Source organism: Pongo abelii, chromosome X, assembly GCF_028885655.2.
Source record: "Pongo abelii isolate AG06213 chromosome X, NHGRI_mPonAbe1-v2.0_pri, whole genome shotgun sequence".
Lineage (NCBI taxonomy): Eukaryota > Metazoa > Chordata > Mammalia > Primates > Hominidae > Pongo > Pongo abelii.
Window position 1 is genome coordinate 89,930,636 of NC_072008.2, and position 21,414 is coordinate 89,952,049.

The 21,414-nt window shown below is 35.0% G+C and overlaps 1 protein-coding gene across 6 annotated transcripts in view; it reads right to left on the minus strand.

Moving 5' to 3' along the window:
* HDX (highly divergent homeobox) overlaps nt 1–21,414 on the minus strand; it is a 188,735-nt gene that overhangs the window by 113,339 nt on the left and 53,982 nt on the right. For 5 of the 6 annotated variants that reach the window (XR_008518111.2, XM_054544792.2, XM_002831850.6 and 2 more), the window contains one exon: nt 13,222–13,275. The exons of the other annotated variant lie outside the window; for it this stretch is intronic. Coding sequence is in view for 4 of the 5 variants with exons in the window: in XM_054544792.2 (XP_054400767.1) it covers nt 13,222–13,275 (54 nt within the window). In the remaining variant the exon portion in view is untranslated. The remainder of the gene's footprint in view (nt 1–13,221; nt 13,276–21,414) is intronic. 6 annotated transcript variants of the gene reach the window in all.

The following is a 21,414-nucleotide window of genomic DNA, read 5'->3' on the forward strand; positions in this document are numbered from 1 at the left end:
TGTTTTAGACATGAAGTCCTTGCCCATGCCTATGTCCTGAATGGTAATGCCTAGGTTTTCTTCTAGGGTTTTTATGGTTTTAGGTCTAGCGTTTAACTCTTCAATCCATCTTGAATTGATTTTTGTATAAGATGTAATGAAGGAATCCAGTTTCAGCTTTCTACATATAGCTAGCCAGTTTTCCCAGCACCATTTATTAAATAGGGAATCCTTTCCCCATTGCTTGTTTTTCTCAGGTTTGTCAAAGATCAGATAGTTGTAGATATGTGGCATTATTTCTGAGGACTCTGTTCTGTTCCATTGATCTATATCTCTGTTTTGGTACCAGTACCATGCTGTTTTGGTTACTGTAGCCTTGTAGTATAGTTTGAAGTCAGGTAGTGTGATGCCTCCAGCTTTGTTCTTTTGGCTTAGGATTGACTTGGCGATGCAGGCTCTTTTTTGGTTCCATATGAACTTTAAAGTAGTTTTTTTTCCAATACTGTGAAGAAAGTAATTGGTAACTTGATGGGGATGGCATTGAATCTATAAATTACCTTGAGCAGTATGGCCATTTTCATGATATTGATTCTTCCTACCCATGAGCATGGAATGTTCTTCCATTTGTTTGTATCCTCTTTTATTTCATTGAGCAATGGTTTGTAGTTCTCCTTGAAGAGGTCCTTCATGTCCCTTGTAAGTTGGATTCCTAGGTATTTTATTCTCTTTGAAGCAATTGTGAATGGGTGTTCACTCATGATTTGGCTCTCTGTTTGTCTGTTATTGGTGTATAAGAATGCTTGTGATTTTTGTACATTGATTTTGTATCCTGAGACTTTGCTGAAGTTGCTTATCAGCTTAAGGAGATTTTGGGCTGAGACAATGGGGTTTTCTAGATATACAATCATGTCATCTGCAAACAGGGACAATTTGACTTCCTCTTTTCCTAATTGAATACCCTTTATTTCCTTCTCCTGCCGAATTGCCCTGGCCAGAACTTCCAACACTACGTTGAATAGGAATGGTGAGAGAGGGCATCCCTGTCTTGTGCCAGTTTTCAAAGGGAATGCTTCCAGTTTTTGCCCATTCAGTATGATATTGGCTGTGGGTTTGTCATAGATAGCTCTCATTATTATTTCTAAGTAATTTTAATTACCAGATAAGTTTTAAAAATCAGTTTGTAATTTCCTACAAAAAAGTGACCTGAAATTTTGACTAAAATTGTTCTAAATCTATAAATAATTGTGGGGAAAATGATATCTTAGCATATTAGAAATTTTGTCCCATGGAAAAAAGGCATATCTCTCCATTAAAACCCTTCTAAATTTTTTCACAAATATTTTATAGTTTTCAGGGCAGAGGTTTTGCATAGCTTTTGTCAGATTTATCCCTCAGTATTTCATATTTTATGTTATTTTCAAATATATTTTTAAAATTTCAATTTCTGATTATTTTTTGGTAGTTTATAAACACACAAGTGGTTTTTGTGTATTGAACGTGTATCCTGTAATTTTGTTAATCTCACTTATTAGCCTTAGTAGCTTTTTAAATTAAATACCATGGGATTTTATATATAAATTATCATGTGTTCTGGAAATAGACACATTCATTTCTTCTCTTCTAGATTGGATACCTTAAATTTTTCTTGCCTTACTGCATTGTCTAGAACCTCCACTAAAATATTGAATATAAATTGTAAAAGGGGACGTCCATGACTTTTACTTGACCTTAGTGGGGAGGTATTCACTCTTTCACCATTAAGTATAAGGTTACGTTCATGGTTTTTATACATACATTCTACAAAGTTAAGAAAGGTCCATTTTTTTGCAACGGAAAGGACAATTTTTTAAAAAAACTAGCTGTAGATTTAAATGGACAAATAATAATTGCACATATTTGTGGGGTACATAGCTATGTTTTGATACATTTCATGTATAGTGATCAGATCAGTGTTATTATCATATCCATCCTCTCAAATATTTATCACTTATTTGTTTTGGGAACATTCAGTATCCTTCTTTTAGCTATTTGATACTAACAACTAATTTTTAACCGTAGTCATCCTACAGTGGTATAGAACACTAGAGCTTAGTCCTATTTAGCTGTAATTTTGTCTCCTTTAACAAATCTCTTCATATCATCCTTTTCGCTTTACTATTTCCATCCTCTAATATCTTCTGTACTACTTTGGCTTGTATGAGAACACTTTTTTAGCTTTCAAATATGAGTGAGAACACGTGATGTTTAACTCTCTGTTCCTGACTTATTTTATTTAAAATAATGTCGTATAGTTCCATCAATGTTGACATGAATGACAGAATTTAACTCTTTCTTATGGTTGAATAGTATTCAATTGTGTATATATACCACATTTTCTTTATCCATTCATCTGTTGTTGTACACCTAAGTTGACTCCATATCTTGGCTATTGTGAATTAGTGCTGCAATAAACATATTGGTACAGATGTCTCTTCTATGAAATGATTTATTTTCCTTTGGATAAATACCCAGTAGTGGAATCACTGGATCATATAGTAGTTTTACTCATATTTCTTTGAGAAACCTCCAGCTGTTCTCCACAGTGGTTGTACTAGTTTAAATTCCTACCAACAGTTTATAAGAGAGCTCTTTTCTCTGAATCCTCGCCAGCATTTGTGATTTTTTTTTTTTTGGTCTCTTTGATAATTGCCATCCTAATAAAGTTAGGTGTTAATACATTGTGGTTTTGATTAGTATTTTCCTCATGATTAGTAATATTGAACATTTTTTCATATACTTGTTGACGATTTCTTTCTCCCTCTTTCTTTCTTTCTTCTCTTTTTCTCTCTTTTCTTTATTTAAATTTAACTTTATGTTTACACTTTTTATTATTATTATTATTATTATACTTTAGGTTTTATGGTACATGTGCGCAATGTGCAGGTAAGTTACATATGTATACATGTGCCATGCTGGTGCGCTGCACCCACCAACTCGTCCTCTAGCATTAGGTATATCTCCCAATGCTATCCCTCCCCACTCCCCCCACCCCACAACAGTCCCCGAAGTGTGATGTTCCCCTTCCTGTGTCCATGTGTTCTCATTGTTCAATTCCCACCTATGAGTGAGAATATGCGGTGTTTGGTTTTTTGTTCTTGCGATAGTTTACTGAGAATGATGATTTCCAATTTCATCCATGTCCCTACAAAGGACATGAACTCATCATTTTTTATGGCTGCATAGTATTCCATGGTGTATATGTGCCACATTTTCTTAATCCAGTCTATCATTGTTGGACATTTGGGTTGGTTCCAAGTCTTTGCTATTGTGAATAATGCCGCAATAAACATACGTGTGCATGTGTCTTTATAGCAGCATGATTTATAGTCCTTTGGGTATATACCCAGTAATGGGATGGCTGGGTCGAATGGAATTTCTAGTTCTAGATCCCTGAGGAATCGCCACACTGACTTCCACAAGGGTTGAACTAGTTTACAGTCCCACCAACAGTGTAAAAGTGTTCCTATTTCTCCACATCCTCTCCAGCACCTGTTGTTTCCTGACTTTTTAATGATTGCCATTCTAACTGGTATGAGATGGTATCTCATTGTGGTTTTCATTTGCATTTCTCTGATGGCCAGTGATGGTGAGCATTTTTTCATGTGTTTTTTGGCTGCATAAATGTCTTCTTTTGAGAAGTGTCTGTTCATGTCCTTCGCCCACTTTTTGATGGGGTTGTTTGTTTTTTTCTTGTAAATTTGTTTGAGTTCATTGTAGATTCTGGATATTAGCCCTTTGTCAGATGAGTAGGTTGCGAAAATTTTCTCCCATTTTGTAGGTTGCCTGTTCACTCTGATGGTAGTTTCCTTTGCTGTGCAGAAGCTCTTTAGTTTATTTAGATCCCATTTGTCAATTTTGGCTTTTGTTGCCATTGCTTTTGGTGTTTTAGACATGAAGTCCTTGCCCATGCCTATGTCCTGAATGGTAATGCCTAGGTTTTCTTCTAGGGTTTTTATGGTTTTAGGTCTAACATTTAAGTCTTTAATCCATCTTGAATTGATTTTTGTATAAGGTGTAAGGAAGGGATCCAGTTTCAGCTTTCTACATATGGCTAGCCAGTTTTCCTAGCACCATTTATTAAATAGGGAATCCTTTCCCCATTTCTTGTTTTTGTCAGATTTGTCAAAGATCAGATAGTTGTAGATATGTGGCATTATTTCTGAGGACTCTGTTCTGTTCCATTGATCTATATCTCTGTTTTGGTACCAGTACCATGCTGTTTTGGTTACTGTAGCCTTGTAGTATAGTTTGAAGTCAGGTAGTGTGATGCCTCCAGCTTTGTTCTTTTGGCTTAGGATTGACTTGGCAATGCGGGCTCTTTTTTTACTCCCATTCACAATTGCTTCAAAGAGAATAAAATACCTAGGAATCCAACTTACAAGGGATGTGAAGGACCTCTTCAAGGAGAACTACAAACCACTGCTCAAGGAAATAAAAGAGGATACAAACAAATGGAAGAACATTCCATGCTCATGGGTAGGAAGAATCAATATCGTGAAAATGGCCATCCTTCCCAAGGTAATTTACAGATTCAATGCCATCCCCATCAAGCTACCAATGACTTTCTTCACAGAATTGGAAAAAACTACTTTAAATTTCATATGGAACCAAAAATGTTTACACTTTTATTTTAGGTTAAGAATACATGTGCACATTTGCTATTTAGGTAAGTTGCATATCACAGGGGTTTAGAGTACAGATTATTTTGTCACTCGGCAATAAGCATAGTATATGATAGGTAGATTTTTTATCCTCGCCTTCCTCCCACCTTCCACCTTCAAGTAGGTACTACTGTCTGTTATCCCTTCTTTTTGTCCATATGTACTTGATGTTTAGTTTTCACTTGTAAGTGAGGCCGTGTGGTATTTTGTTTTCTGTTCCTATGTTAGTTCGCTTAGGGTAATGGCCTCCAGCTCCATCCATATTGCCTTTTTTTATGGCCACGTAGTATTTGATGGTGTATATGTACCACATTTTTTAAATTTAGTCAACCATTGATGGGCACTTATGGTTGATTTCATGTCTTTGCTATTGTGAATAGTGCTGTGATGAACATACATATGCATGTGTCTTTATAGTAGAATGATGTACATTCCTTTGGGTATATACTAAATAATGAGATTACTGAGTCAAATGGTAATTCTGTTTTAAGTTCGTTTAGAAATCGCCAAAGTGCTTTCCACAATGGCTGCACTAATAGACATTCCCACTAGCAGTGTATACGTGTTCCCTTTTCTACACAACCTCTCCAGCATCTGTTATGTTTTGATTTTTAAATAATAGCTATTCTGACTACTGTGAGATATCTTGTTGTGATTTTGATTTGCATTTCTCTAATGATTATGAGTATTTTCATATGCATTTTAGCTATTTGTATATATTCTTTTGAAAAGTGACTGTTCATGTCCTTTGCCCACTTTTTAATGGGGTTGTTTTTTGCCTATAAACTTAAGTTCCTTATAGTTTCTTGACATTTAGATCTCTGTTGGATACATAGTTTGCAAATATTTTCTCCCATTCTGTAGGTTGTCTGTTTACTCTATTCAAAGTTCCTTTTAAGCTGTATTAAAAAGTAGATATCCAGGATAAAAAGTAAGCTGCCTACATAATAAAGCAGAATATAAAAAAAAAAAACAAAAAACAAAGTTCCTTTTGCTGTGCAGAAGCTCTTCAGTTTAATTTGGTCCCATTTGTTAATTTTTGGTTTTATTATTCTTGCTTTTGGCATTTTCATCATGAAGTTCTTGCTCTGTCCTATGTACAGAATATTTCCTATGTTATCTTTCAGGGGTTTTATAGTTGTAGGTTTTATATGTAAGTGTTTAATCCATCTCAAATCATTTTTTTTAATATTGTATAAGAAAGGATTCCAGTCTCAGTCTTCTACATGTGACTAGCCAGTTATTCCAGCATCATCTGTTGAATATGGAATCTTTTTCTCATGGCTTGTTTTTGTCAACTTTGTCAAAGGTCAGATGGTTGTAGGTATGCAACATTATTTCTGGGCTCTCTATTCTGTTCCATTGGTCTATGTGTCTGTTTTTGTACCAATACCATGACAGTTTGCTTATTATAATCTTCTAGTATAGTTTGAAGTCGAGTAATGTGATGCTTCTGGCTTAGTTGTTTTTGCTCAGGATTGCTTTGGCTATTTGGGATCATTTTTGGTTCCATACAAATTTTTAAACAGATTTTTCTAATTCTGTGAAGAATGTCAAAGGTTTGATCAGAATAGCATTGGATCTGTGGATTGCTTTGGGCAGATGGCCATTTTGACAATATGGATTCTTCCTATCCATGAACATGGAATGTTTTTCCATTTATTTGTGTCATCTTTGATTTCCTACAGCTGTGTTTTGTAATTCTTATTGTAGAGATATTTCACCCCTCTTGTTAGCTGTATTCTTAGGTTTTTTTGTGTGTGTGTGGTGAATGTGAATGGGATTGTGTTCCTGATTTGGCTCTCAGCTTGGATGTTGTTTTTGTATAGAAATATTATTGATTTTTGTACACTGCTTTTGTATCTTGTATTCTGCTTACATTATTTATCAGATAAAGGAGCTTTTGGGCAGAGACTATGGGGTTCTTTAGGTATAGAACCATATCATCTGCAAACAGAGATAGTTTGACTTTCTCTCTTCCTACTTGGATGGTTTTTATTTCTTTCTCTTTCCTGATTGCTCTGGCCAGGACTTCCAGCACTATGTTGAATAGGAGTGGTGGGAGGGGGCATTCTTGTATTGCTCTGGGTTTCAAGGGGAATGCTTCCATCTTTTGCCCAATCAGTATAATGTCAGCATACCTGTTGGCCATTTTTTTGTCTTCTTTGAGAAATATCTTTTCAGGTTATTTGTTCCTTTAAAAATTTGATTTTTTTTTCTGTTGAGATGTTGCAGTTTTTAAAAATATTCTGGATATTAATCTGCTGTTGAGTGAGCAGTTCACAAATACTTTTCCCATTCTTTAAGTTGACCTTTAACTCTGTTGTTTTCTTTGCTATGCAGAAACATTTTAGTTTGATGCAATCTGATTTATTTTTTCTTTTGTTGCCTGAGCCTTTGAGGTCTTATTGATAAAATGTTTTCCTAGACCTGCTGTTTGTTCTATTTGTTGGGAAAATGTCCTGAAGCACACTACCTATGTTTCTTTCTAGTAGCTTTGTAGCTTGAGGTCTCTCATTTAGGTATTTGATCCATTTGTAGTTGATTTTTATGTTTTGTGTGAGAGGAGGTCTAATTTCATTCTTCTGCAGGTGAATATCCAGTTTTTCCATCACCATTTATAGAAGGCTTTCTTCTCCCAATGAGTGCTCTTGGCACCTTTGTCAAAAATTATCTGCTGTAAGTACGTGAATTAATTTATGTGTTCTCGCCTCTGTTTTATGGTTGTATGTATTCGTTTTTATATCAAAACCATGCTGTTTTGGTGATTACAGCTTTGTAGCATATTTTGACGTTTTGTAGTGTGATGCCTCCTGCATTGTTCTTTTTACTCAGTATTACTTTGGCTATTCTGGCTCTTCCTTGGTTCCATATAAATTTTAGGATTATTTTTTCTATTTCCATAAAACATTTCATTGGTACTTTGATAAATATTTTATTGAATCTGTAGATTCCTGTGGGCAGTATAGTCATTTTAATGATATTAATTCTTCCAGTCCATGAGCTTGGAATGTGTTTCTATTTATTTGTGTATCCTTCAATTCCTTTCATCAGTGTTTTGTTTTTAATTGCAGTTCTTTCAACTCCTTGGTTAAATTTATTTCAAGGTATTTTATTTCTTTCAGTTATTGTAAATAGCATTGTCTTCTTGATTTAATTCTCATCCTGTTTGTTGTTTATGCATAGAAATGCTACTGAATATGTATGTCGATGTTGTATCCTGCAACTTTACTGAATTTGCTTATCAATTTTAAGAGTTTTGTGTTTGAGTCTTTAAGTTTTTCTATGTATGAGATTACATTGTCTGTTAAAAAAGGATAATTTTAATTTGTCCTTTCTAATTTGGATGCCCTTTTTTTTTTTAATCTTACCTAGTCACTGTGGCCAAGACTTTTAGTACTATGCTGAACAGAATTGATAAAAGTGGGAATCTTTGTTTTTTTCCAATTCTTAGAAGAAAGGCTTTCACCTTTTTTCCATTCAGTATTATTTAGGCTGTGAATTTTTCATATATGACCTTTGTTGTGTTGAAGTGTTTTCTTCTATATTTAATTTATCAAGAATTCAAATAAATAATGGATGCTGAATTTTATCAAATGCTTTTTCTGCATCTATTGAGATAATGTTTTTTTCTTAATTCTACTCATGTGATGTATCATGTTTACTGATTGTGTATGTTAAACCATTCTTGCTTTCCTGGGATAAATCTCATTTGATCATGGCATATTTTTTGATATATTATTGGATTAATTTTGCTAGTTTTTTATTGAGGATTTTTAAATCTGTGTTCTTCAGTGATATCGGCCTGTTGTTTTCTTTTTCGGTTGTATCATTGTATGCTTTTGGTATCAGGGTTATGCTGGCCACATAGAATGTGATAGGAAGAGTTATCTCCACTTTGATGTTTTGGTATAGTTTGAGAATAACTGGTAATAATTCTTCTTTAAAGGTGTGGTAGAATTCAGTGATGAAGCCATTCAATCCTGGACTTTTATTTGTTGGAAAACTTTTTATTATTAACTGAATGTCGTTATTTTTATTTGTCCCTTCAGATTTTCTATACCTTCTTGGTTCAATGTTAGTAAGTCATATGTATCCAGGAATTTATTCATTTCTTTCAAGTTTTCTAATTTTAGGCATGTTGCTGTTCATAGTAGTTTCAATGATCCTTTTCATTTGTGTGGTATCCAGTATGATATGACATCTCCTTTTGCATTTCTGATTTTATTTCCTTGGGTCTTCTCTATTTCTTTCTTAGTCTAGTTAAGGATTTGTCAATTTTGCTTATCTTTTCAGAAAACTTTTTGTTTCATTGATATTTTATGTATTTTTTAGTTTCCATTTCATTTAGTTCTCTGATCTTTATTATTTCTTTCCTTCTACTAATTTTGGATTTGGCTCGTTCTTGATTTTCTACTTACTTAAGAAAAATGCATTTTAACTTGAGTATTTGATTTTTTTCTAGTTTTTGATGTAGGCATTTATTGCTATTACCTTGGCTTTAATACTGCTTTTGCTGTGACCCATAGGTTTTGGTATGTTGTGTTTCTATTTTCATTTGTTTCAAGAAATTTTAAAATTGTATTATTTTCTCCTTTCACCCATTAGTCATTCAGGAGCATGTTGTTTATTTTCTATGTATTTGTATAGCTTCAAATGTTTCTCTATTATTGATGCTCAGTGTTATTCCATTGTGGTCAGGTAAGATATTTGATATGATTTTAACTTTTAAAAATGTGTTGAGACTTGTCTTGTGTCCTAACCTATAGTTAATCCTGGCAAATACACCATGTGCTGATTAATATGTATTCTGTAGCTGTTGGATGAAAATGTTTTGTAAATGTTTGCTGGGATTTTTTTTTTTTGTCCATGGTACAGTTTAAATGCATTGTGTGTTTTTGTTGTTGTTGTTGTTGATTTTCTTTCTAGATGATCTGTCCAATACTGAGAGTGAGGCATTGTAGTTCTCAACATTTGTTGTATTACAGTCTGTCTATCCTTTTAGATCTAGTAATAATTGCTCTATGTGGGTCCTCCAGTATTGGATGCATATATATTTATCCAACTATATGCTGTCTACATAAATTCACCTCACCTGTAGAGACATGCGCAGAGTGAAAGTTAAAGGATGGAAAATGATATTCCATGCAAATAGAAACCAATAGCAAGTATGAGTAACTATATCTATATTGGATAAAACAGACTTCAGTAAAAAGCTGTAAAAAGAGACAAAGGCAAACATTATATAGTAATAAAGGTAATAATTTAATTCAAGGAGCAATCTTGAATTGTTTCCAGTCTACTTTGGTCACTACCTTAGGAGACTTTTTTTTTTTAAGAGACAGGACCTTGCTATGTTGCCCAGTCTGGACTTGAACTACTGAGCTCAAGCAATCCTCCCACCTCAGCCTCCCAAGTAGCTGGGACTACAGGCACACACAATCATGCTTGGCTTTTAAAAAACATTTTGCAGGCAGTCGCCGGGTTATGTTTAACATGCAAGTCCTGGCCTACTTTTATTGGCTATGGTTCCAATAATAGTTCAACTTTCATAACTTCTGTGGTGTTATTTTCATCTGCTTGATTTACCTAGTTTCACTAGAGCTACTGGTGCCACCTAAGAGGACATGAGGAGCTGATCTAGACCAGGCACGTGTGAGGAGATACCTACCCCCACTGGTGTTGCCCAACAAACTAGTGTCCTTCAGTGGAAAATGGAATCTCCATCCTTCAGGAATACATAGCATACTTTTTAGACTAGTTGCCATTGTGGCTTGGTCCCTCTTCCTGTTGCCAACAAGCCACTTTTATCTCTAGGTAGAGGAAGTAATTATCTTGCTTCCAGGAGTCAAGAGACTAAGCTACTCTTTGTGTCAATATCTTCCTTGATATTACTGCCTGGTGTCTCCTGATGAGGGAGAGAATGTCCTGGTCTAGCAGAAATGGAGAGTAGTTCTCCTGACTGCTTATTGTCAGCAAAACTTCCAGTTAATCTTCTTTGTCAGAGTTGCCAGGTTCACTTCATGTTGTTCTTGAGATTCCTGCTCCAACTGGTGGCAGATGGGGGATGGGGAATGAGCCTACCAAAGCTTTCTTGTATTGCTAAGGTGGGAGACATGAGGTTCCCGGCTTGAATCCCCTTTTAATGTTAAGCGGGGGACCAAAACACCCTGTAGTTCCTCTAATTCCTGGAGTCGCTAATGTGTCACTTTATTCTTTCATCCTTTCAGAATTCTCCTTTGGTGGCCTCTTACATTATTTTCACAGTTTATAGTTCTACTTTTTGGGGAAGAAAATGGATAAAGGAATTAGACAATCTTGGCCAATACTGAAGTCCTGGCTTCATTTTTATGTATCCTATCCATTATAAAATAACTTGGGTTAGCTTTCTTTTTATTTACTTATTTTTCTAATTTCAACTCTTATTATAGATTAAAGTGTACATGTGCATGAGTAAACTGCATAACGGTGAGGCTTCAGGTCCCAGTGATCCCACATCCAGACCATAAGCATAGTACCCAACAGGTGGTTCTTCAGCCCACACCCCCTCCCTCCCTCCCACATCTAGTGAGCCCCAGTGTCTGTTGTTCTTATCTTTATGATCATGCGTATTCAATGTTTAGTTCCCACTTAAATGTGAGACCGTGCGGTATTTGGTTTTCTGTTCTGGCATTAGGTCATTTAGGAAAATAGCCTCCAGCTGCATCTATGTTGCTGCAAAGGACATGATTTTATTCATTTTTATGACTGCATAGTATTTCATGGTGTATATGTACCACATATACTTCACTGTTGATGGGCACTTAGGTTGATTTTATGACCTTGCTATTGTGAATAGCACTGTAATGAATATATGGCTGCATGTGCATTTATGATAGAATGAATTATTTTCCTTTGGGTATATACCCAGTAGAGGCATTGCTGGGTCAAATGGTAGTTATATTTTAAGTTCTTTGAGAAATCTCCAAGCTGCTTTCCACAGTGGCTGAACTAGTTTGCATTCCCAGCAACAGTGTATTTTATTTTCTCCATAGACTGAGGAGAATTAGTTCTGGTTTTTTCTTTTGTTTTGTTTTTTTGTTTTGCCTTTTTAATTATTGCTATTCTGACTGGTGAGAGATGGTATCTCATTGTGGTTTTGATTTGCATTTCTCTGATGACTAGTGATGTTCAATGCTTTTTTCATGTTTGTTGGCCTCTTGTATACCTTCATTTGAAAAGTGCCTGTTCATGTCTTTTGCCCATTTTTATTTAGACTGAATTTTAGCTTGTTGATTTGTTTAAGTTCCTTGTAGATTCTGGCTGTTAGACCTTTGTCAGATGCATATTTTACAAATATTCTCTCCCATTCTGTAGGCTGTCTTTTTACACTGTTCATAATTTTTTTTTGTTGTGCAGAAGCTTGAGTTTAATTAGGTCCCATTTATCTATTTTTGGTTTTGTTGTGATTGTTTTCGGTGAGTTAGCCATAAATTCTCTGCCAAAGCCAATGTTGAGCAGGGTATTCCCTAGGTTTTCCTCTAGGATTTTTATAGTTTTCAGTCTTACATTTAAATATTTAATCCATCTTGAGTTAATTTTCATATGAGAGGTAGGGGTCCAGTATCACTCTGCACATGGCTAGCTAGTTATTCCAGTGCCATTTATCGAACAAGGAGTCCTTTCCCTATTTATTATTTCTGTTGATTTTGACAAAGATCAGACAGTTGTAAGGTGTGCAGCTTTATTTCTGGGTGCTTTATTCTGTTCTACTGGTCTATGTGTCTGTTTTAGTATCAGCACCATGCTGTGTTCATTACTGTAGCCTCATAGCATAGTTTGAAGTCAGGCAATGTGATATCTCCTGTTTTGTTCTTTTTGCTTAGGATTGCTTTGGATTATTTGTCTTTCTAAAAGTCAATTTATGTATCTTTTATGATTAAAGCCTCTTAATGTTTTCCTATATAGGGACCAGTCACATCAAAATCTCCTGGGATATTTGCCAAAATGCAGATTTATTGGTCTTACACACAAAAATGAATGAGATTCTTTGAGGAAGCACAATTTTACTGAAGTTCTGTTATATTGACATTTTAAAAATTACAACAGTTGTATCAGAAATCTAGAGCACAAAATAAGATTGGTAAACCTTAATTACTCATCATTTCTAAATACTGACTTGCACTAAAAGAAAATAGTAAATTAAATTATGCAATACTGATTGAGATATTTTATATAAGTTATGATTCAATTGATCAAATTAATTGAGTTGATTAGATGTAGAAAAAATCATATTTTATATTTTAGGAATTATTTTGGAGTCACTTTTAAAACTGAGAAAACTGCCCATGGATTATATGGTGTGCTGATTACTACATTATAATTAAGATTACATTTGCAGTATATGTAAATATTATGATCTTGAAATATGTCCTTTGAGACAATGTAGTCCTATCAAGGTTCAGTTTTGCCAGCTTTACAAATATGGCAATTTTCTCAATGGCATTTTTACTAACAGCACAAGGGGAAACCCATTTGCTGCTTTAAATGAAAGATTACTTACTGCTCTTTTTCTAGAACACCCTGTAATCCAAGGCACAGTAAGGTTTCCTGAAATCTGTGAAAACAATAAATGGAATCTCAGTAAGCTATTTATTGACAGTACTTGGAATGTTGATCAACACCAAAGATTTCACACACTATTTCAAGATAAATCTGCATTCAGAACATATTCCCCACGTATAAAATGTTGTTTCCTTATTGAACTCAACAGATTTTAAGGGGTCTTTTTTGGTGAAAAAAATTGAGAAGTGGTGCAGACTTCTGGGAATTAAAAAAAAAGGTTCTAAGGCGTTGTTGGGGGCCCTACGATTGTTGGGACTCTGTTGCAAGTTTTAAAATCTATAAATAATACAATTGTTATAATAAAAATTCAATGCTTTTTGAAGCGAAGAAGTTACAAGAAGTATAGAGGACAGTAGGCCCCCATATCCACAGATAATATACTCTGAGACACCCAGTGGATGTCTGAAACTGCAGAGAGTACCGAACTCTATATATACTATATTTATTCTTATACATACATGCTTATGAAAAAGTTGAATTATAAATTAGTTAAGAAATGAATATAATAATAAAATAAAACAGTTATGATAAAATACTGTAGTAAAAGTTATGTGAATGTGGCCTTTCTCGAAGTATCTTATTGTACTTCACTGCAAGTTACTGTAACCATGAAAAACAAAACCATAGATAAGGGAGGACTACTGTAGTCACATTTTAAATAGGGCTTTACCACAAAGCAAGAGATGACTTCATAATGAATGATGTGCACTATAAACTACTTAAACACATTACCTCTATTTACTTCGTAAACTCAGCACTGACTGATGGATTTATTGCTACATGTGTTTTCTTAATACAAATCTTAGACCTACAGTACAAATGACTAAAACAATGTTTCTCCAAATAGTGGCCTCAATAGAAGTCTATTCCCTATGCCCTACACTCTTTCTTGCAAAATGGTGAATTGTATATTTTAATAAGCCCATTTGTTTAATGAAATATTCTCATTGCATAAATAATGTATGATTGAAAAAGAGAGAAAAAGTAAAACTTTAACCATTACTATATATACATCAAACCTCTCTAGATAAAAATGTGTTTGATAAAATTTGTTCTTTTTGAATTATGTCCCAGTGTCTAGTTTTGGTAGTAAAGTTTAGCAATGTTGCAATCTTGAGGAGATATTTCTTGCATATTATACAAGTATTTTATACTTGAGCAAATACTTTCTGATAATTTCCCAGAAATGGTGAAATATGTTGACCTTTACTAATGGGGCAGGGTATTGTGGTAGTTATGGATATATTCAAGTTCAATACATTCTCATCTACCTAAGTACTCACACCCAAAATTGAAATAATCTTCCTACAAATCGTATTCAACAGTATGGTAGTCCTTTTTTAGGTAGAAACCACTAAGACAAATGGCCAGTAACACCTTATTACCTCAGCATTGCTACACAGGTACACAGATGCTACTCTAGTGGGATTTTAGGGAGCATTTACAAAGACAAAGGTAGTCTGTTAGCTGTGGTTCAGGTTAGCCTGGACTTAACTATGCTTTATCATAGCACACACAAGAATTGGGGTGCACCTCTCACTTGCTCTTTCCTTCCCTTCCAAACAGATACCTCCTGAGAGACTGACAAGGCAAATCAGTCTCAGTAGGTCACTGAAGTGAGAACAAGGCATTCAATAAAACATTTAATGTTTTTCATAAATTAAAAGCAGTAATGACCTAAACAGTATTATGCCTATTGACAAGGAGTGATGATCAATGTGAATAGTAAATTAATATTCTGTTATTTAAACTTCAGGTAAGCTGTTACCATTCCTGGCCACCAGACCTGCCATTTTACTTTGAGTTACAAGTATGCCAAAATGCAAGAAATAAGCTAAACATGATATGAACTCCAAACAATACTTTTAAGGAAAAATAAAAAATATTTTTACTCAAGATAAAATACTATTACAGTAAAATGGCAATTAACTGGAATGCTAGGGGTTAATGAGAAGGTGTGAATAATTGATTTTTTAATGATGAACTGAAGGTGATAAAAAATTTATTCTTAAAAATTATTCAAAATGTATTTTTTCTTTTTATTCCACCAATGTGTGTTAGGGTTTGAAAATTGTTAGCCTCAGCGAGGGAAATAAATCTGCTTAAATAATATAATATAATCTAGAAAAAATATAGATACCAAGTGTTTTGGATTATCTGTTCACATATTCTTTTCCATTAGTAAAATAATTCAAAATTGACCATACAGAATTTCTAGAAAATATATGATAAACCAAATGAATTACAAACAAAACTTTAAACTAGTAACTGCTAAAATATTACATATGAAATGATAAAGATGATACAACAAACATTATAATAGAATTTGTATAAACACTAACTATACATTTGAGAAATATAAAATGTGGTTTTCTGTTTAAGTCAATTGTGTGTAAGGAAGAAAATACAAAACTCCTATAAGCACATAGTACTCAAATATTATAAATTCCATCTGATTTTGGAAGAAGTTTCACTTTTTTGTTTTATAATTCTGTGTCAGCAGTTACATGATACTCAAATGTTATATTTAACTAATCTCTAATGTTTACTTCAAATCCATTGTTCAGTTCATTACATTTCTGGTAGAACTCAGGAACAGCTGATCAGAGTAACTGAATTTGTAGGCTTTTTTGAATAAACGTCTTTCCTCAAATTTGGGAAGCTTTATTTGGTGAAATATTGATGGTATATTTCTCATTCACCAAAAGCTATGAAATGCAATATTCAAATTAGAAGGGTAATACACATCTCACTTAAATGATATTTCAATTCCAAACTCACTTTAAACAGACTGGTTTGGCAAACTATGAAATAAATCTTCAAGGAGATGAGACTGATTTAACAAATATATTAGAACATACACATCCAAAAGAGTGCTGTACATTTCCAAGTAGAAAATTTGGAGTCTTATAAACTCATTACAATGATGTTGACATTATTCAAAGCATTTTGGGAACTTTCCTTTTGGAATTGTCAGTTCATGCCTCACCCAGAGATTTTGTCTCATTGCACTCCTTTTATTTTAACTGAAAATATAACAGCCCCAATTGAACATTCATATTAGTCACTAAACGTGGCTCAGAATAAATTCTGGCTATTTTTTAAAATCAAATGTTCCCTCAAATGAGAATTATTTGTCACTACTGAAGCATTTAAAAAAGTTCCGCCAGCTCCTAAAGCAATTGTGAAAGAACTTCAAAAACTTTTGACAAAATCGAACATTACTGAAATATATAACTTTCCAATCAGGTATTTCTTCTATATGTGGTGCTGTTTTAGAGTGCTACAGGAAATAAAAGATCAGTAAAAGATAATTTCCTGGGCAGCAAGAACTATTGCTTGAGAGTAAGAGATAAGACAGGTACATGAATGTCTTTACTACAAAGAAAACTGTTAAATGTCACAAGGGAGGTAAAATAAATGAAGTGCAACAGGAGCTCGAAATATGACAAAATTACATCTACTTGTGAATTGATAGCTTAGCTTAACCTTAAAAGATGTGTAGAACTCTAACAGAAATAAAAAACATCAGCATTTTAGGGGAAAAAAAAGGAATGGCATGAGCATGGTGGAATAAAAAGACAGGATGTATTTGGGGAATGGTCAGTTCAACTAGAACTAGAAAGGGGAGTTAAGGTCCCTGTGTGGAGATCATGAATGGCAAGCTGCATTTATATCTAATTCTGTAGAAAATAGGTAGCCATTGAAGGCATTCAAACAGACGTATGGTATGATCAGAAATGTATTTTTATACAGTACGAGTCTTAGGTGTCTATGTGTGTACAGTAAATTAAAGAAGTACAGAAACTATTATAATAGTTTGGAAGAGAAGTAATTCAGGCTTGGAACCAGGGTAAGGAGGTAGGAATTAAGAAGAGAAATATAAAGCACACTACTGAAGAAAGGCCTTATGTATAAGATAGAAGAGAACTAAATAGTCTGGAGATAATGGAAATAGTCCTGTTATGGACTGCTTCCCAGAGTGCCTGGTCTGCTGGAGCTAATGGAGAATTGCAACTTTAAAAGTAAATGAAAGAAAGTGTACTTACTGTTGGAAATCTGCATCTCATGGCTAAGAGTGGATACACAACGAAAATAATGCACTTATTTAGATGTATACTGGAGTCACATCATATGTATACTTAAGGTTCGTGAATTCAACTATAACACACTTGCCAGTCTCATGTAAAATCATACTTATACTTTAAATAGACTCTACATATCAAGATATCAATTATATACGATATGTCTTCATTACTATACATAGTTGTACATTCATAAGAAGGCATGCAAATAGTTAAGTTTTATAGATGATTTAGGTATTCTTAAAGGAATTTTTGCTGTTTTATTTTACACAATTTAGACCCCACATATGAATCTGCTTTAATGTTTCTGCTAGATTATTAGATTGTCAAGAGCAAAGTACCAAGTTTTAAAAAATTATTCTAATTATTTTATATAGTCACACAGAGATTATATGTTAAAAACGCTCATTTGATTTCAAAAATATGTTGTAAAGGCAATTCTACGTATATGCTGTACATCCTATTTTAAAAATCTGAGACCAACTTATGAGGCTAGTAAAGCTACTATCTGATATATACTGCATTTTATGTGAGCCAGGAAAATTGAGTATTTGATTACTTAGCATTTTGTTAAGTGGCATTTGATTAAATGAAGCAATCAAGAAATAACCAGGCCTCTCAAAAGAATTCAGCAGTAAGAGACTCATAAATCAGTGTTTTAGCTTTCCATCAGTTGTTTTAGTATTAGCTGAGCATAGAAACCTATCAATCACTCTGCTTTAACAGGCAGAGTTTCCTAATTTTTTTCTTCAATTATGAGGTGTACAGCACAGAGAACATTGCTGGGCATATGATAGCACTCAATAAATATTTACTGATTGACTAATTGAATTAACTTGGGCGTTTATTATTCACTAGCTGTAATTTGCTGAAATTTAACAAAAAGCCAAGAGTGACAATATATATGAGACTATGCATGGGGTAAGGAGCTGTGGAGGAGGGGAGTAAATTATTTATGATTGAGAACAATGTGTTCTGGAGCAAAGAAAAAAAGATGTCTTGGTGTATATAAAAATATTTTCCTCTTTTCTCTCTACAAAGTCTTCAGAAAAGTTTTCAGAAATTAGAATGCCTTTACAAATTAAAGTTTCGATGCTACAACTTTTGGATAAACAACTAACATATTTTTAAGCATATGAATTTTTCTTCTATTATGTGATAGAAATCTGGTGCTTAGAAAACTATTAGCCTGGAAAGTTCATCTAATTGAAAACCAAAATGCTATTTGAAATTTGTTTTTATACATAGTAGTAAAATTTTACAAACTACAAGAAATTAAAATCAGGGAAACTAGAATTCTAAGATGTTTCAGTGAAATTATAAAAGGTAGATGTAACATTACAAACCAAATTCACCCTACTGATTCTTGAGATTTTTCCTGTTAAAAATAATGGAAGATAAAAATAAAATTATGTAAGTTAATATGTGGAATGTTTATTTTCTTATCCAAAGGCACTAAAGAATAAGCAATCACAAATCTAGAGCCTCTAAAATTATGTTCTCTAGCATATTGTAAAATATTATATTAATTCTACTCAGGTAAAAAAATAGAAATTTGGGAAATATAAAAGCTCTTTACTAATTTCAGAATATAAATTGTCAATGTTAGCTTTAAATTCTAAATACATTTATATAGTTGAAATGAAGCAGTTTATTACATGCACATTCAGAGATCAGTTCATCAAACAACAACAAAAGATTTATTGCTTTTGTCAGGCTACCCATATTTGCTGGGCTGGGCTGGAATAGAATGGTTACCATGAATCACAACTCTGTATCTTTTCTTTGCATATGACTACACGTTGAATCAAAAGATAGGTTTTTAAAATAAATCAAACACAATGTCTGTTTGTTGCATTAACACTGTATGGACTGATACATTTATTCTGTAATTTAAAAAAAAACAGCAGGAAGAAGTAAGCAAGATGAAGGCCTAGGTAGCTATAGATCCTTGTCCTCCCATGTAAATATTAAATAAACAACTAGTGACTAGTTGAAATAACTTTACAGTAGCTCTTGAAACCATATTCACAGCAACCAATTGAGTGTACAATCAAGAAAATGTCAATTCAAAATAGTAGGAGATTTCACAGTGTTTTTATTTGCCTTGTTGCACCCCTTCCTGGTATGGCAGGGCACAGTTTGGGGTAAGTGTGGTGGCCTGATCCCCAGTCTCTTCTGTGAGTAAAAGAGTGTGAAGTGGACTGAATTTGCAACATTTTAATCTGTCTGGGGTCTGCCTGAGGAATTTGTCTCTTTATCTCCTAATTTGGAGTTCAGACAGCCAATAGTGGCACATCTCAGATCTCAGGCTAGTGGAATTGGTGAGAAGCAGTGAACAAAGCTCATGAAAACCTCAGAGAGACTGAAGACCCATGGACCCTTGGGGAAAGAGATTACTAACTGAGGAATATAATAGAGCAGCTAAGGGTTCTGGAAGATGCCAGAAAGACACTTTAAGAAAATCTAGATATTTTAAAGTAGACACATAGAGCAGGGGCTTCAAGATGGCTGGCTAGAGACATCTGGTATTCACCTCCTCCACAAAGAAGAAACAGAACAGCAAGTAGATAATCACACTTTGAATAGATCACCTAATAGAGAAGGCTGGAATTCAACAAAGAAGTGACAAAACACCTAAGGCAAGGAAGGAGAGGGGAGCAAAGCAGCCTATTGGGCCAGTGGGAGCTAAGAGCCTAGAGAGGTTCCCCAATACAAGTAAAGAATAAGCGAGTGACACCCAGTAGTACACATTTCTACCATGGATTCCTGCAATCTTAGCCAATGGAAAGTGCCTCAACTCACTTAGGCCCTGAAACTAACAAAGGAAGCTGCTTGAAGATGAGGTGACAGCATTGCTCCAGAGAGGGAGCTCACACCAGGTCCCCCCCACACACCAAGTCCTAAACAGTTACACCAAGATGCCACTTTGATAAGCCAGTCCCTACCAGATTGCTTCCTGCCCTGCCTCTCCAACAGCTCCTGCATCTCCAAATCCCTGAAGCCTAATTGTCATCACCCACATGAATCTGGGCAGTGATGCTGACTGCTACCACCAGGGCTGAAGCAAAAGCCACTCGCTGTAATCCTTCTGCCTCTAGTATCAGGGCTGCCTCACATTTAATAGCACCTTGAGAAAAGGCTACCATACTTACAACTCCCACCTGTGACTGAGATGCCTGCTACCCAGCCACCTGTTCAGGATGCTGCTACTGAAAACAATCTCACCCTCCCCAGCAGCAGAGCTGCAGCACAGCCACTGCTATCCCCACCAAGCATTCTGTAAAAGCCTGGCAATCACCATGCTCCAGCCTACCACAGCCAGTGCCTGCACACACCATTGAGGGCTAGAGGACAGGCCTTCCTGGATCATCCCAATGCCTGAGCACACCGTCAGTGCCTGTAGATTACCCCACCCCATCCACCACATTTGGCACTACTCTTGAGTGCCTGAGGACAGGTCCACCCAGCCCATCACAGCCACTGCCAACAGCAGGATGAACTGTGTGGGAGACAGAGGATTGTCCTGCCATGGCTGCTGTCATCACTCAGGCCACATTGCTGCTCAGGGTCCCAAGGACTCACCCACCCATCCAGGACATGGCCAGCACCTGAGGAAGCTGCCTGGAGGCCCAAGAATCACCACACCTGTACCTGCTAATACCAGTGCCAGAGTATAATGCCCTAGGGCCCAAGGACAAGCAGACTCAGCTTGCCACAGCCACTGAGGCCCATCTGAATGTCTCTCTTCCCAGCAAAACTTCAACACAGTCTCCACTAAAAATCACACCCTAAGCACTGAGAAAATGACAGACACTACTGATGCTGTTTACAGGTGAGGAAATCATGCAAGGACTATGCTAATGGACACACCGAGAATGAAAGCCAAAGTGCCCTACCCAATAAACACCATAGATACATCTTCAGGAAAAAGTGCTCCCCTACAAAAGGAAATTAAAAGTATTGGAAGAGGCAACTGTTATACCAGATGCTCAGATGTCAATGGAAGTACATAACATGAAAAGACAAGGAAATATGATACCTCT